Source organism: Gracilinanus agilis, chromosome 1, assembly GCF_016433145.1.
Source record: "Gracilinanus agilis isolate LMUSP501 chromosome 1, AgileGrace, whole genome shotgun sequence".
Taxonomy (NCBI): domain Eukaryota; kingdom Metazoa; phylum Chordata; class Mammalia; order Didelphimorphia; family Didelphidae; genus Gracilinanus; species Gracilinanus agilis.
Window position 1 is genome coordinate 375,693,950 of NC_058130.1, and position 12,365 is coordinate 375,706,314.

Consider the following 12,365-nt stretch of genomic DNA (forward strand, 5'->3'; position numbering starts at 1 on the left):
TATATATATATATATCCCCTCTATCATAACATTGGTTACTTGGCTCTTATTATTATTACAATTTTGGCAGAGTCTCTCTTTATTGTTACAGAATCAAGAAGACTCATCTCCCCGAGTTCAAATCCATCCTCAGACACTTACTAGCTTGGTGATCCTGAAAAAGTCACTTAACCTTATTTGCCTTAATTTCCTCAGTTATAAAATGAGCTAGAGAAGGAAATGGTAAAACACTCCAGTCTCTCTGCCAAAAAAAAGCTCAATTTAAGTCATGAGGAGTCAGCCACTCCTGAAAATAACTGAACAACAAGAAAAATGAGAGCTTGGGGGGAAGAGTCTAGTTTGGAAAGCTATTAATTATAAAGGCGTTTGCTGTTCCCTCCATTCTTGGAATGAACCCCAAAGGACCTTAACAGCAGATCCAAGAGCACCTTCTGACTCCTAGTCTCAAATTCTTAACTCTGTTACCCTGCCACTTTCCCTTGACTGCCTGAGAGCAGGCGATTTTGTTCCCCATGTAAAGCGCAGAAGACCTATTGCCAGGAGTATAAGCCGTCAGTTTATGAAAGGGAAGAGTTTAGTCACACTTGTCAGTTACCCTATAGAAGCAAAGATGAGGCATCTATTTTAATAGCACAAATGAGAGGCCTATTTCTGTAGCAGGCTTGGATCTTATTTATATTTCAATTTTTTGGCCGGTAGGAGGTCTGGATCCTGAGGAGAAGAAAAGAGCCAATAATTACATTGTTCTGAAGTTTTATATATATATATATCTCGGTGAATAATTGGTCTATTTGGTATAAGCTATGCCTAATGTATATGACTTTTTGAGGGGCTCATATGGAAATCTTTTGAGTAATGTGTCCTGTCAGCCCCTCACCCTTTTTTTCTTTCCAGGAAATATTAGAAAATGTGACCTAAATAAATTCTCATTTATTTTTGAACAAACCTCTCAGAAGCTAACAGATTTAGAATTTTAGAGTTAAAGGTTTATTTATTTTTTTGTTTGGGTTTTTTTTTGTGGGGGGAGGTCATAGCCTTTAATTTTACTGGCAGAGTGAGCTAATGCAGATCAGTGCCTGAGTCCAAAAGGTTAATTGATTTGCCCAGGGTCACATAGCCAATTTGTGAAGAGAGGTGGTCTTTAAATCCAGGCTTCTTACCTTGTGGAATTTAATCTGGGACAGTCTTTTCAAGGATGATTTTTAGCAATATGTCCTTGATTAAAAAGAAAAAATAAGTCCTTGATTAAGTGGCTTATCCATTTCAAATTCATTAAAGCAATTTGGTGTCGATAATTATCAGTCACAGCAACTCAGAAAGATTGTTGACTTAAGCCACAGAAGGATTGCAGTCTACCATCATCTGGGGGCCCAGAACCATGACAGAGTAAAGTCATTATCAGGCCAGTTTAACTTCTTTGAGTTATTGGAGCTTAGAAAGATCCTTTTATGGCAGATTTATAATGGGATTTAGTGATCAGGATCTATTTGGGACTAATTTTAATTACCTCCAAGAGTTGGATCTTATAAGCCAACACTTGGAGGTTAGAATGGAAACTCTTTGAGGACAGGGACTTGCCCTCTCTTCGTCTCAATCTATGTATATTTTTGTTGTTTTTCAGTTGTGTTTGATTTCTTGTGACCCAATGGGCCATAGCACCCCAATACTGCCCATGGGATTTTCTTGGCAAATATACTGGAGTGGTTTACCTTTTCTGTCTGCAATGGAATAAGGCAAACAGAGGATAAGTGATTTGCTCAGGGTCTCATTTGAATTCAGATCTTCATGATGCCAAGCCTGGCTCTTTTCCCCACTGAGCCACCTAACTGCCCAGTGTAGGTCTACCCAGTACCTAATAGTGCCAGAGACTGAGCAAATGCTCATAAATGTCTGTCAAACTAAATTGAATGATGCATTTTCCATTTACATGGTGATGATAGAGTATCCTACAAAATGCATTATGCTGCTTACAAAACTGAACTTACCAATAACCTGGTTCAGCTCCCACCAAGACTTTGATTAGTTGATAGAATTGCTTTGAGCTAATACAAAGAATTATGCCATTTTATACCAAGGGATATTGAGATGGAAAGAATCATTCAAGGTGAAACCCCAAGATATCAGTGGAACAAGCAAAGAGCTCCGTGCCCAGTGGTTCTTGTCATAGAAGCTCATTTATCTCTGGGCTAAGGCTTACGTAGAAGCAACCTTTTGAGAAATTAAAGGTTAGACCATGATAATAAATATCCTTTTTATAGATAAGTGGCTAGTTTCCTAAGGTCTTAAAAGTTCTAAAGATTTTACTTTGGAGGGATATGCTTTTATATTCCAGTTTCCTGTTTGGCCCATTCTCTCTCTCTCTCTCTCTCTCTCTGTCTCTCTCTCTGTCTCTCTCTCTGTCTCTCTGTCTCTCTCTCTTCCTCCCTCCCTCCCTCCTTTTGTTTTCAATTTGTCTATAAACCAAACTTGTTGCAGGCTCATCTAAAATGGGAATTCTCTTTGCTTCAGAGATGGCTCAGTACTACAATTGAAGCCATTTGAGGATAAGTTGGGATCTTTTATCAAGTGCAAACTGAATATGAGTAAGCTTGAGTTTTTTTTTCCTCTCTTCTCTGTCTAGACTGACATGCTTTTGCAAGGGCAGAAGATTCTCTGGAATAGAGTGATAATGATGGTGATTTGATAGCTGTATACTACCTATACTCTATACTCTATGTGGAGTATGAAGTATCTCAACATTTTTTTTTAATGGTGGGTTGAGGAGTTAATTTTCACCTCTCTCTCCTCTGAAAGCAGTATAGTACTGCTAAATCCTGTCTCCATACCTTGTTGGCATTTCAAGAGCTATCACAAATAGGGGGCATCTGCCACTCCTTTGTTCAAGTGTTATCTAAAGAAGAAATACATTTAATAATATCTAAAACAACTGTTCCCTGCATTGATATAGTGATTTACTTTAAGCTTGGTAAAATGTTTTGCAGACATATTGCACTTATTAAATAGTTAATGGCAAATATAAGAAATGAGAAAGAACTCAATTCACTACTGTTGTGTTTTTTTTAATTATTATTCTTTAAGTAATAAAGATATTTCTTGGTCTTTTAGATTTCCTAAATCTTTAAATAAGGCCACTAGGTGAAGCAATGGATAGAGCACCAGGCTTAGAGTCAGGAACTGAATTAAAATCTGACTTCAGATCATTACTAGCAGTATGACCTTAGGCAAGTCACTTAACCCTGTTGGCCTTAGTTCCTCAGCTGTAAAATGAGCTGGAGAAGGAAATGGCAAATTACTCCAGTATCTTTGCCAAGAAAACATCAAATGAGGTCATAGAGTTAGACATGATTGAAATGACTAAACCACACTCTAAACAATCCTTGCATAGTTTCCACCTTTTCTTGTGCCTTCACTGTCACAGATTATTATAAAATCTGCTTTATGCGAAAACGTTCTATACTAATGCAATTCAACAAATAACAAATGACTACTGAATGCTAGGCACTGTTCTAGGTCTTGTGAATAAAAGCATAAAACTGTCTTAATCCCTGCCTTCTCAAGAAGTTTATTATTTTAGTAAGCCAGAAAGAGCTGGAAATGTACAACTTTGTAGCTCAGACCCAGAAATCAATCTTCCTTGGTTCTGAGGCACTTTTACTTACTGACAAGTGAGAAATCTCTCACTGGGACTATTCCTGCCATTGGAATTCTTAGCAACACAGAATTACTGGAATTTTGACACCTGAAGGGGCATTGTCTACATTTTATATGTCTATACTTTGAGGCCTTTACCCCAAAATGTCTAAAAGAGCGTAGGTTCTGATTCCATTGCTGAGAAATATTTCTAAAGGTACATGAGTAAATGGAAATTCTTGGTTTTTTTTTAATTAAATATGAAGATGATTCTGGTGACCATAAGGCAATCAGGCCACCTGTTTTTTTAAAAGAACATTTGTTAATTTAGCTATAATGATAGCTTGAGATTCTTTGAAGATGATTTATTTAGCCAAAGTTATTTATCATTATTGAAGTTAGGCTTAGCATATCATGAAGATATTCCAGGAGTGAAGTTAGAGGGAGAATAAAGGAATAAACAGTTATTAGGTGCCTACCGTGTGTCAGACACTGCTCTAAGTGCTTTTCAGATATCTCCTTTGACTTTATAACAGCCCTCGGAGATAGATGCTATTATTATACACATTTCATAGTTATGGAAATGGAGTCATAAAAATTAAATCACTTGCCCAGAGTCATAAGGTGTCAAAGACAATATTTGAACTTAGGTTTTCCTGACACTAAACCCAAATCTCTATCCACTGAACAACCTGGCTGCCTTTAGATTAGGAGTCTCAACTTTTTTTTTTTTTTTTTTTTGGTATCATGCACCCTTTTGGCAATATGGGGAAATCTATAGTCCCTTTTTCAGAATAAGATTTTTTTTTTAAAATAGTTGATAGAAATGCTAAATTTAATTTAAAGTGAATAGAGATAAAATTTGACTCATCCAAATTCATAGACCTTATTAGGGCTTCATAGTCTTCAGATAAAGAACCCTAATAAGAGATAATCTCACTAAGGAGAGTGAGGAAGAATATTGAACCTTAATCCTTCCAAGAATTTCCCAGAAGATTCCCTGAGATTTTCAAGTTGTCTGTTGAAGGTAGCAGTATAAAAAAAATTTAAAGGAAGATCATGAAAAAAAGAGGTAGAAAGGAATTGAGATCCTTACCAAGGTTAGGGTTTCAGAGATTCCATGTCAAGGCAGTAATTATTATACCAATAGAAACAAAGAAATTTGGAAAAGAAGAGATCTCAACTGCTGTTTAGCAAAACATTTTATGTCATTCCTTTATTACTGTTGTTGTTATAAATATAAGTAGTTTTCTAGATGCTTTTTGGGTTACATAACCATTATTTGTGTGCATACACATTTAAAAATTAATTAAAAACTTTTATTTTCTGTTCTGAATTGTTTTTCCTTCATCTATTCAGAATGCAAAACACAATATCTACTAGACATGTGAAGTGAGGCACAATATATTTCCATCTTACTCATGTTGCTAAAGAAAAAAAGTAAAAACAAAAAAAACCAAAGGATTGCCATTATTTTTGGATATAACTGTTTCTCCCCAAAACAAGAAAAACAATTAAGCAAAACTACCAGATCCAATGCATATAACATTCTATTCCCATAGTCCTCTGCTTTTCTTCCAACAAGAAGGTATTTTTTTCTTTTAAAAATGTTATTTTACTACTTTTGGCATCTAAGAACGGGATGAGGAAAATATGTGGAATGTAATTTTTGACAATTAAAAAAATCTATTTCCTTTCCAAAATCTTCTCATCCCATTGATTAAAAAACTCTTTTATTATGGGAATAGTTAAGTAAAATAAATCTCTTTGTTGGCCATGTCCAAAAAAACGGCTCATTCTTCTCTCTGAGGCCATCCCAGTTCTGTTGGGAAGTGGATAACTAGCTTTACCATTTGTCCTTTGGAATCATAACCCTTCTCATCTCTGCCCCTTGGTTTCCCTAACTTCCTTCTGGTGTCTGCTAACAGCCCCTACCATCTGCAAGGATTCCCTAGTCCCCCATATCCTAGGTTCATCACTCTATGATTATCTCCAATTTATGCTATGTGTATCTTGTTTGTATATAGTTGTTATATGTTGTCGCTCCCCATTAGATTGTGAGTTCCTTAAAGTCAAGAGTTATTTTTGTCTTTCTAAATCCCCACTGCCTGGCACATAGTTAGCATTTATGAAATATTGTTGAATGATCCACTCACTGGTCATTGTATGGGTCATATTTCCTAAGTGCTTAGAAGTTGTTTACTTTTATTATGTTGTTATTATATAAGGTAGTCTCTTGGTTCTGTTCACTTCTCTCTGTATCCATTTATACAAATCTTTTTATGTTTCTCTGAAACTCCTCCATAACTTGTTATAGCACATAATACATCATATACCATAATTTGTTCAGGCCAGTTGATGGTCATTCCCTTAGTTTTCACTTCTTTGCCATCTCCAAAAAAGCTGTTTTAGATAAATAGATAGATAGATAGATAGATAGATAGATAGATAGATAGATCGATCTAGTAGAGGTATTGCTGGGTCAAAGCATACATAATTAAAGTACACCTAATTAAGTGATTTTTTTAGGCATAGTTCTAAAAGGCTTTCCAGAATTGTTGAAGCAATTCACAACTCCACCAAAAGGACCTTATTTCTTGCAGCACTGAGGTGAGGGCATGGTGTCCATAAGAAGGAATATTTACAAGTTGCTTATAAAATCTCAGTTCTTTTGGAGTTCTTTCCATATAGAATGAACCAGCCATGACAGAGGATTTCTTCTTGTTCTAGCCTTGAGTCATTTACACATTTTGGTTCCTTGTGCTATTGTAACCATTAAACCCAATATAGGTAGGGGACAGCATTAATTAGTTCTATCATGGTTTCATCAGCTACTCCAGTTATATCTTGAAATTGTGGAATTCCTTAGCTTTTCCTGTACCTCTTCTTTTTTTTTTTAAGCTTTTTATCCTTATGCCTATACTCTTTTTGTGTGTGCATATGTGTGTGTGTTTGTTATACTTTAATGGTGTCCTTGTATTACATTATTCTATATGGAAAGAATACACATAAAATCAATTTTCTATGGATCATCTGTTCAACTAGGAGTATTGTTTATCCCAAGATTTGTGTTGAGTCGTGTTATTCATTTCATTGGTTTCAGCGATTCCATGTCAAGGTTATTTCCTGCACGAGTGAGTGCTTTTAGTTTTCACAAAAGACCTCATGTATTCTAAAGATACGCCTTATTCATTATAGAAATGTTAAATATAGCATCCCATATAATCCTTGGCTTTGTTGGAAACAAAGACAGTGAAAGACTTTGAGCTATATGGGTCAAATTTGAAAGTTAACATTGTCCATTGAAATTCATTATTTCTCCTAAAACTTATTTTCTATTAAAGCCAAGTGGTTACCTTCCAACCAGATGTAGATCTTGTTCATATAATAAGAACAGGAACCTATTCTTTTCTGTAGAAATGTTCTTGAGAGGCACACAGATTGTTCCTAATGTCAGCATCTGGGAACTGAATTCATTCTGACATGTCTGTTTGATATGTTATAGTAGTCCTAAGTTGGACAACTCTCGGTTATAAGAAAGAATATTTGCCACAAATTTTAGCTGTTTTGATTTAGTTTTGCAGCATATGCAGACTCACTTTGAAATAAGAAAAGGAAAAAAATTGATCATTAAAAGAGGAGTTAACATTAAAAGTAATTAGCAATGTGATAAGGCAGCTTGGGGATGCCATAGTCCACAGACTGCCAGGCTTGGAGTCAGGAAGACCTGAGTTCAAATCTGCCCCCAGTCACTTACTAGCTAATATGACCCTAAGCAAGTCACTTAATCCCGTTTGCCTCTGTTTGCTGATCTATCAAATGAGCTGAAGAAGGAAATTGCAAGCCATTCTGGTATCTTTGCCAAGAAAACCCTAAATGGTGTCATGAGGTGTTGGACATGACTAAAAAACAACTGGACAACTACAGTAACAACAAAGCCATATGTGCTTGGGTGTGTGCTTGTACCTATATCTATATCTTTTACTTATATGGGGCTGCCTCCTTTCCTACACTAGATATGGATATGTTATCCAGTGTAAGAGTTAAATTAAAGTATTATATTTATAAAGTTTATTATCTAACAAAATAGAACCACGTGACTAAGTTTATCCACCTGCTCAGAAAGCCCACTCCACCAAAGTTTCCACAGGAAGGAAAGAGAGCTAGACTCCACCCAATTTATATCCTATCTAGGTCAGTAACCACAGGAAGTGAGTGGGGTTCTGGGAATCGTAGTTTTGCTGAAGATTGCAGCCCTATTGGAGGTCGTAGTTTTTGCTGGGGACTGTCGTTTTTAGGGTAACAGATTCCAATTTCACACCAATTGGGTCCCTGATTGGTTATTATTTTACCGTAATACGTTTGAGTAGTATTTCATCCTTGCTGGGCCCTTTTCCATATATATTTTCTCATTCAGTCTTCCTGGCATTCCTATGAGGATGTCAGAGCAGCTCACCAGTGGCAGTGAAGTCTGAATTCAGGTCTCTTTCCATGGCTTCTTAGGAAAAAGGAATCCTTTAAATTAAACATAGTCTCTGAAACATTATTTTTTTCTTATAAGACCCATATGATATCATCTTTTATTATTGTTCATTTGTTTCAGTCGTATCTTCATGAGCCTGTTTATGTTTTTCCTGGCAAAGATACTGGATTGGTTTGCCATTTCCTTCTCCAACTCATTTTACAGATGAAAAAAATTGAAGCAAACGGTTAAGTGACTTGCTCAGAGTCATGTGGCTAGTGTCTGAGCTCAGACTTGAACTCAGGAAAATGAGTCTTCTTGACTCCAGGCTAAATACTCTATCTATTTTGTCACCTAGCTGCCCAGTGCAGTCTTTAAAGAGTGAATAAATCAGGTCTCGGCATTCACATGGTATTTGTTGTCCCCAGAGGTTATCTTCCTAGAATGTATGAAGGAAGAGAAAAGTAATATTGTATTTGGATCTTGTAAGTTTCACACAAGATAAGGATTGTCTAAAATATAAATTTAGAATCATGAAGGATTAGTTTTGGGTTCAGTCTAACCCAAAGCGGATATTTGATGTTTAGATATATATTTAAATAGGTTGTTTTTTAAATAGCATGTAGGTAATGACTATTTGAGAATTGTTTTGTGTCTTTTTAGTTGCTATTTTAAAATTTTACCTTCATTTTAGGACTGGGTGTGGGTTTGGATGAACGAAATAGTTAGAGGTATTTCAGAGAAAGGAAGTGGTTTTTCAAATGCTATCACTGGGTAGTTTTCTTGAAATTATTTCAGCACAGCTACCATCCTCAGAAAGAAAGACAACATTGTACAAAGGTCTTAGAAAAACATGTACTTACAGGAGAATGTAAACACATTTCTTTGATCTTTTCATTTTGTCTTATAGCTACATAAATTCTAATAAGCTCTCCTACCAAAGACTGTTTCTGGTTTTTTTTTTATTTTATGCAGGGAAATGCACACAAAATTCTGGATAAATGCACATTACCACTGACTGGGAAAGAGTGTGTGAACCGTATCATTACTGAAAAGGTAAAAAGTAAAGTGCCTTCCTTTTTTCTTTTTTTTTCTTTTTCTTTTTTTTTTGGTCTGTTAGCATCTATTGTCACATCATTTTTATTTGAAAGCATTATTTAAGTTGCATAGAGCCTTTCTGAAAATGTAAAGCATATGCATAGAATCAGCTTGATCCTGGCATAGGTTAAATAGAATGGACTAATCATTTTAATATTTCAGAATGTGAGTTCCATGATGTTAGACTCACAGATACATATGCCTCTGAAATGCTGTTGTGTTTAACTTAAAGTGACATCATCAAAGAAAAATGACAATAATTGTCTCCTGTTGAATAATACAGGAGTTAAAGATTTATTGTTACATGCATCATCCGCACAGATTATCTTTGTTCTCTCTAAAAATGTAAATATAAGCTTTTCATTTCTCTTCTAAAAAGCTGGCCAAAGGTTATTTTTACTTAATTGGGGGAAGATCAAGTAGTTTTAGGCCATGTAGTTAGCATGGGAAGGTCTGTCTTCCATTTCTTTAAGCAGTTTCTTTTTTTTTTTTAAGCTTAAATTTATTTGTTTGTTTATTTGTTACAATACATTTCTCATATATCTGCCTTCCTCCCTCCTCTCTCTGCACTAGAGAAGGAATCATTTGACTATCTATCCATACATAAACATATACATATACATACACATATACACATACATATACATATATATATATATATAACTAAATTGTGCCTATTTCTATTTATCAGTTCTTTTTCTTGAGGTGGACATTCACAATTGTTATTCAAAGAATATTTTTTGCTGTATAAAGTTCCCTTGGTCCTATTCATTTTGCTTTTCATAATTTCATTAAGGTCTTTCCATATTTTGAAAAAGTTAACCTTCTTTTCTGTACCCCATCAAAACTTAATGTGTCCCTTTGGCATGATTCTAAAACTTGGTGAACAAGATAGACATTTCCATTTAACTTTGAAGCTGAGGGCTGAAGTGAGAGAGAAATATCACTGGGATCACCCAGTCATCATCATGATCCATATTTGATCCTAGAAGGTGAACTAGTGATTTAAAGTATTTGACTTGAAGCCTGGGTGTTCAAATTCCTCATCTAGTATTTACCAGCTGGGTAACTTGGGGCATATTATTTAATTTCTCTGAAATCTTAGTGTTTTTATCTGTAAGTGAATAGGTTGGACTAGATAGCCTTAATGGGCATTTCCAGCTCCAAATCTGCGATCATATAATTTGCATACTCTCATATTTGAGATGTAATGAGTCTTTTCACAGTAACTCAACTTCTTAATAAATGAATGGGAAAACATTTAATGAAGCCGTACCACTGGGAATAGGAAGTCTTGAGAGCCTCAGGGAACTTGTAGCAAGACCTTTGTTTATGAGCTTAGGTCCAGTTCATTATCCTTTCCCATATTCCAATTTTCTAAGAAGCACATAAAAGGAGGTTATTAAAATGAGCTTTGTAGCCACCATTGGTCTTAAGAAGTATTCTGTTCTTTGATGTGTACTCCCTTAGGGCTGTTTATGTGAGTTTTGTAAAACAGACTCATAAGGACTATCCAGTATGCACAAAATGGTAGATACTTTCATTCTTTATCATTCCATCTTACCTTTTATATGAAGACCAGGTAACTTTGTTCCCAGAGAGACTTGGAAGAAGCAGGTCATTGAAAATAAATCCATTCCTACTTTCCCCACTTCTTTTTCTTTTATGTTTTAGCCTCTTTACTTTTTTTTATTACATTTTATTTTAATAACAAATTTCCACATAAGTTTTCTGAAGTTAAATGGTCCATATTGTCTCCCTCCCTTCTTTCCTTCCCACTCTGGGAGCTGACAAGCAATTCAATCTAGATTGTGTATTATCATGCAAAACATTTCTACATTATTCATTTTAGTATTCCAGATGGAAATAGGTAAGATTTTGACAAGTAGAAAGGAGGGAGAAGGATATTCCAGAAGAAGGGAATGATAAAAGAAAAAATGGGAGTCTCCATATCTCTTTCAGGGGAGCAACTAGACCCACTGATTTGGAATAAAGAATTTGGGATATCAGATATGGGATATCAGGTCAGAAAGTAGTTTGAGGATGACTTAGGCTATATATTCTTTGTGAATATGTATTATCCCCAATTTTACAGATGAGGACACCAACGCAAACAGGTTAAATGGTTTAGCCAGTCACACAGCTAATAAGTGTCTGGGGCCACCAGGATTGAACTTAGGTCTTCCTGACTCCAAAATCTTACCTTTTTCCATCTGGAATACCATTCTTCCTCCTTTCTACCTATCAATAATTTTACTCATTTCAAGGTCAAATTCAACGTTCCCTTTCCTTTCTGAACCTTCCCTTTCTGGGACCCCTGGACCCCACAGTTATCCCTTTCCTCTGAACCTGGAACTCACATTATTCATACTGCTTATTTGGCACATATCATAAACTGTCTTGGGAGGTCTCTAGGAAAGTTGTCTTTATTGTCATTCATCTCATTTTATTTAACATGCTCATATCCTATTTCCCCAATTGTGTTGTAAATTATTTAAAAGTAAAGGACCACATCTTCAAATTCTTTGTATTCCTTCCTTCCTTCGCATTCCTCCCCTCACTAAAAGGTTGGCCTTGGACTAGGACTATGGACATATGAAGTACTCATTAAATTTCTGCTGAATGAAGGAGGAAGAACCCTGCAACATTTGGAGTAATAAGAGTGCCCTAGATTGCCACAGGCTGATTAAAGAGTGGAGGGAAGATGTAGAACTCCACAGACAACTGCAAAAATTCCATTAGTGGCCCTTTGAAAGAAGAAGATGCTGAGATTCATGGAACCATCATTCCTTTTATTAGCACAGCCAGAGTGTGAACTGTAAGCTCCCTATCCAGAAGCTGAGGCCACCTTTATTGGCTTTATCTCTGTGAAAATCTCTCTATTGTGAAATCCTGCTGTGACAGGGAGAGGATAATGAACAAACCCTTCTGGGGACAAGTGGCTCCCATTTTCTCTTTTTTTAGATATAATGGTGAAATGGGTTTTCTCCTGGTATATCCTTCTTTGTACTTGGTCTTTGTTTACGCTCTCCCCTACCAGCTGGAATTCCCCCATTGGGATTATAGAGAAATAAGTTTCTCCCATCTAATAACAGGTACCTTATTTTCCATTGGATGATCTCTAGACTTCATTGCAGTCTATATATATATATATATATATATATATATATATATA

The 12,365-nt window shown here is 35.7% G+C and overlaps 1 protein-coding gene across 1 annotated transcript in view; it reads left to right on the forward strand.

Annotated features, from left to right (window-relative positions):
• Positions 1 to 12,365, forward strand: part of OXCT1 (3-oxoacid CoA-transferase 1) — a 163,052-nt gene that overhangs the window by 141,729 nt on the left and 8,958 nt on the right. The window contains 1 exon segment of the mRNA XM_044681320.1: positions 9,068 to 9,148. Within this exon segment, the coding sequence (XP_044537255.1) occupies positions 9,068 to 9,148 (81 nt within the window).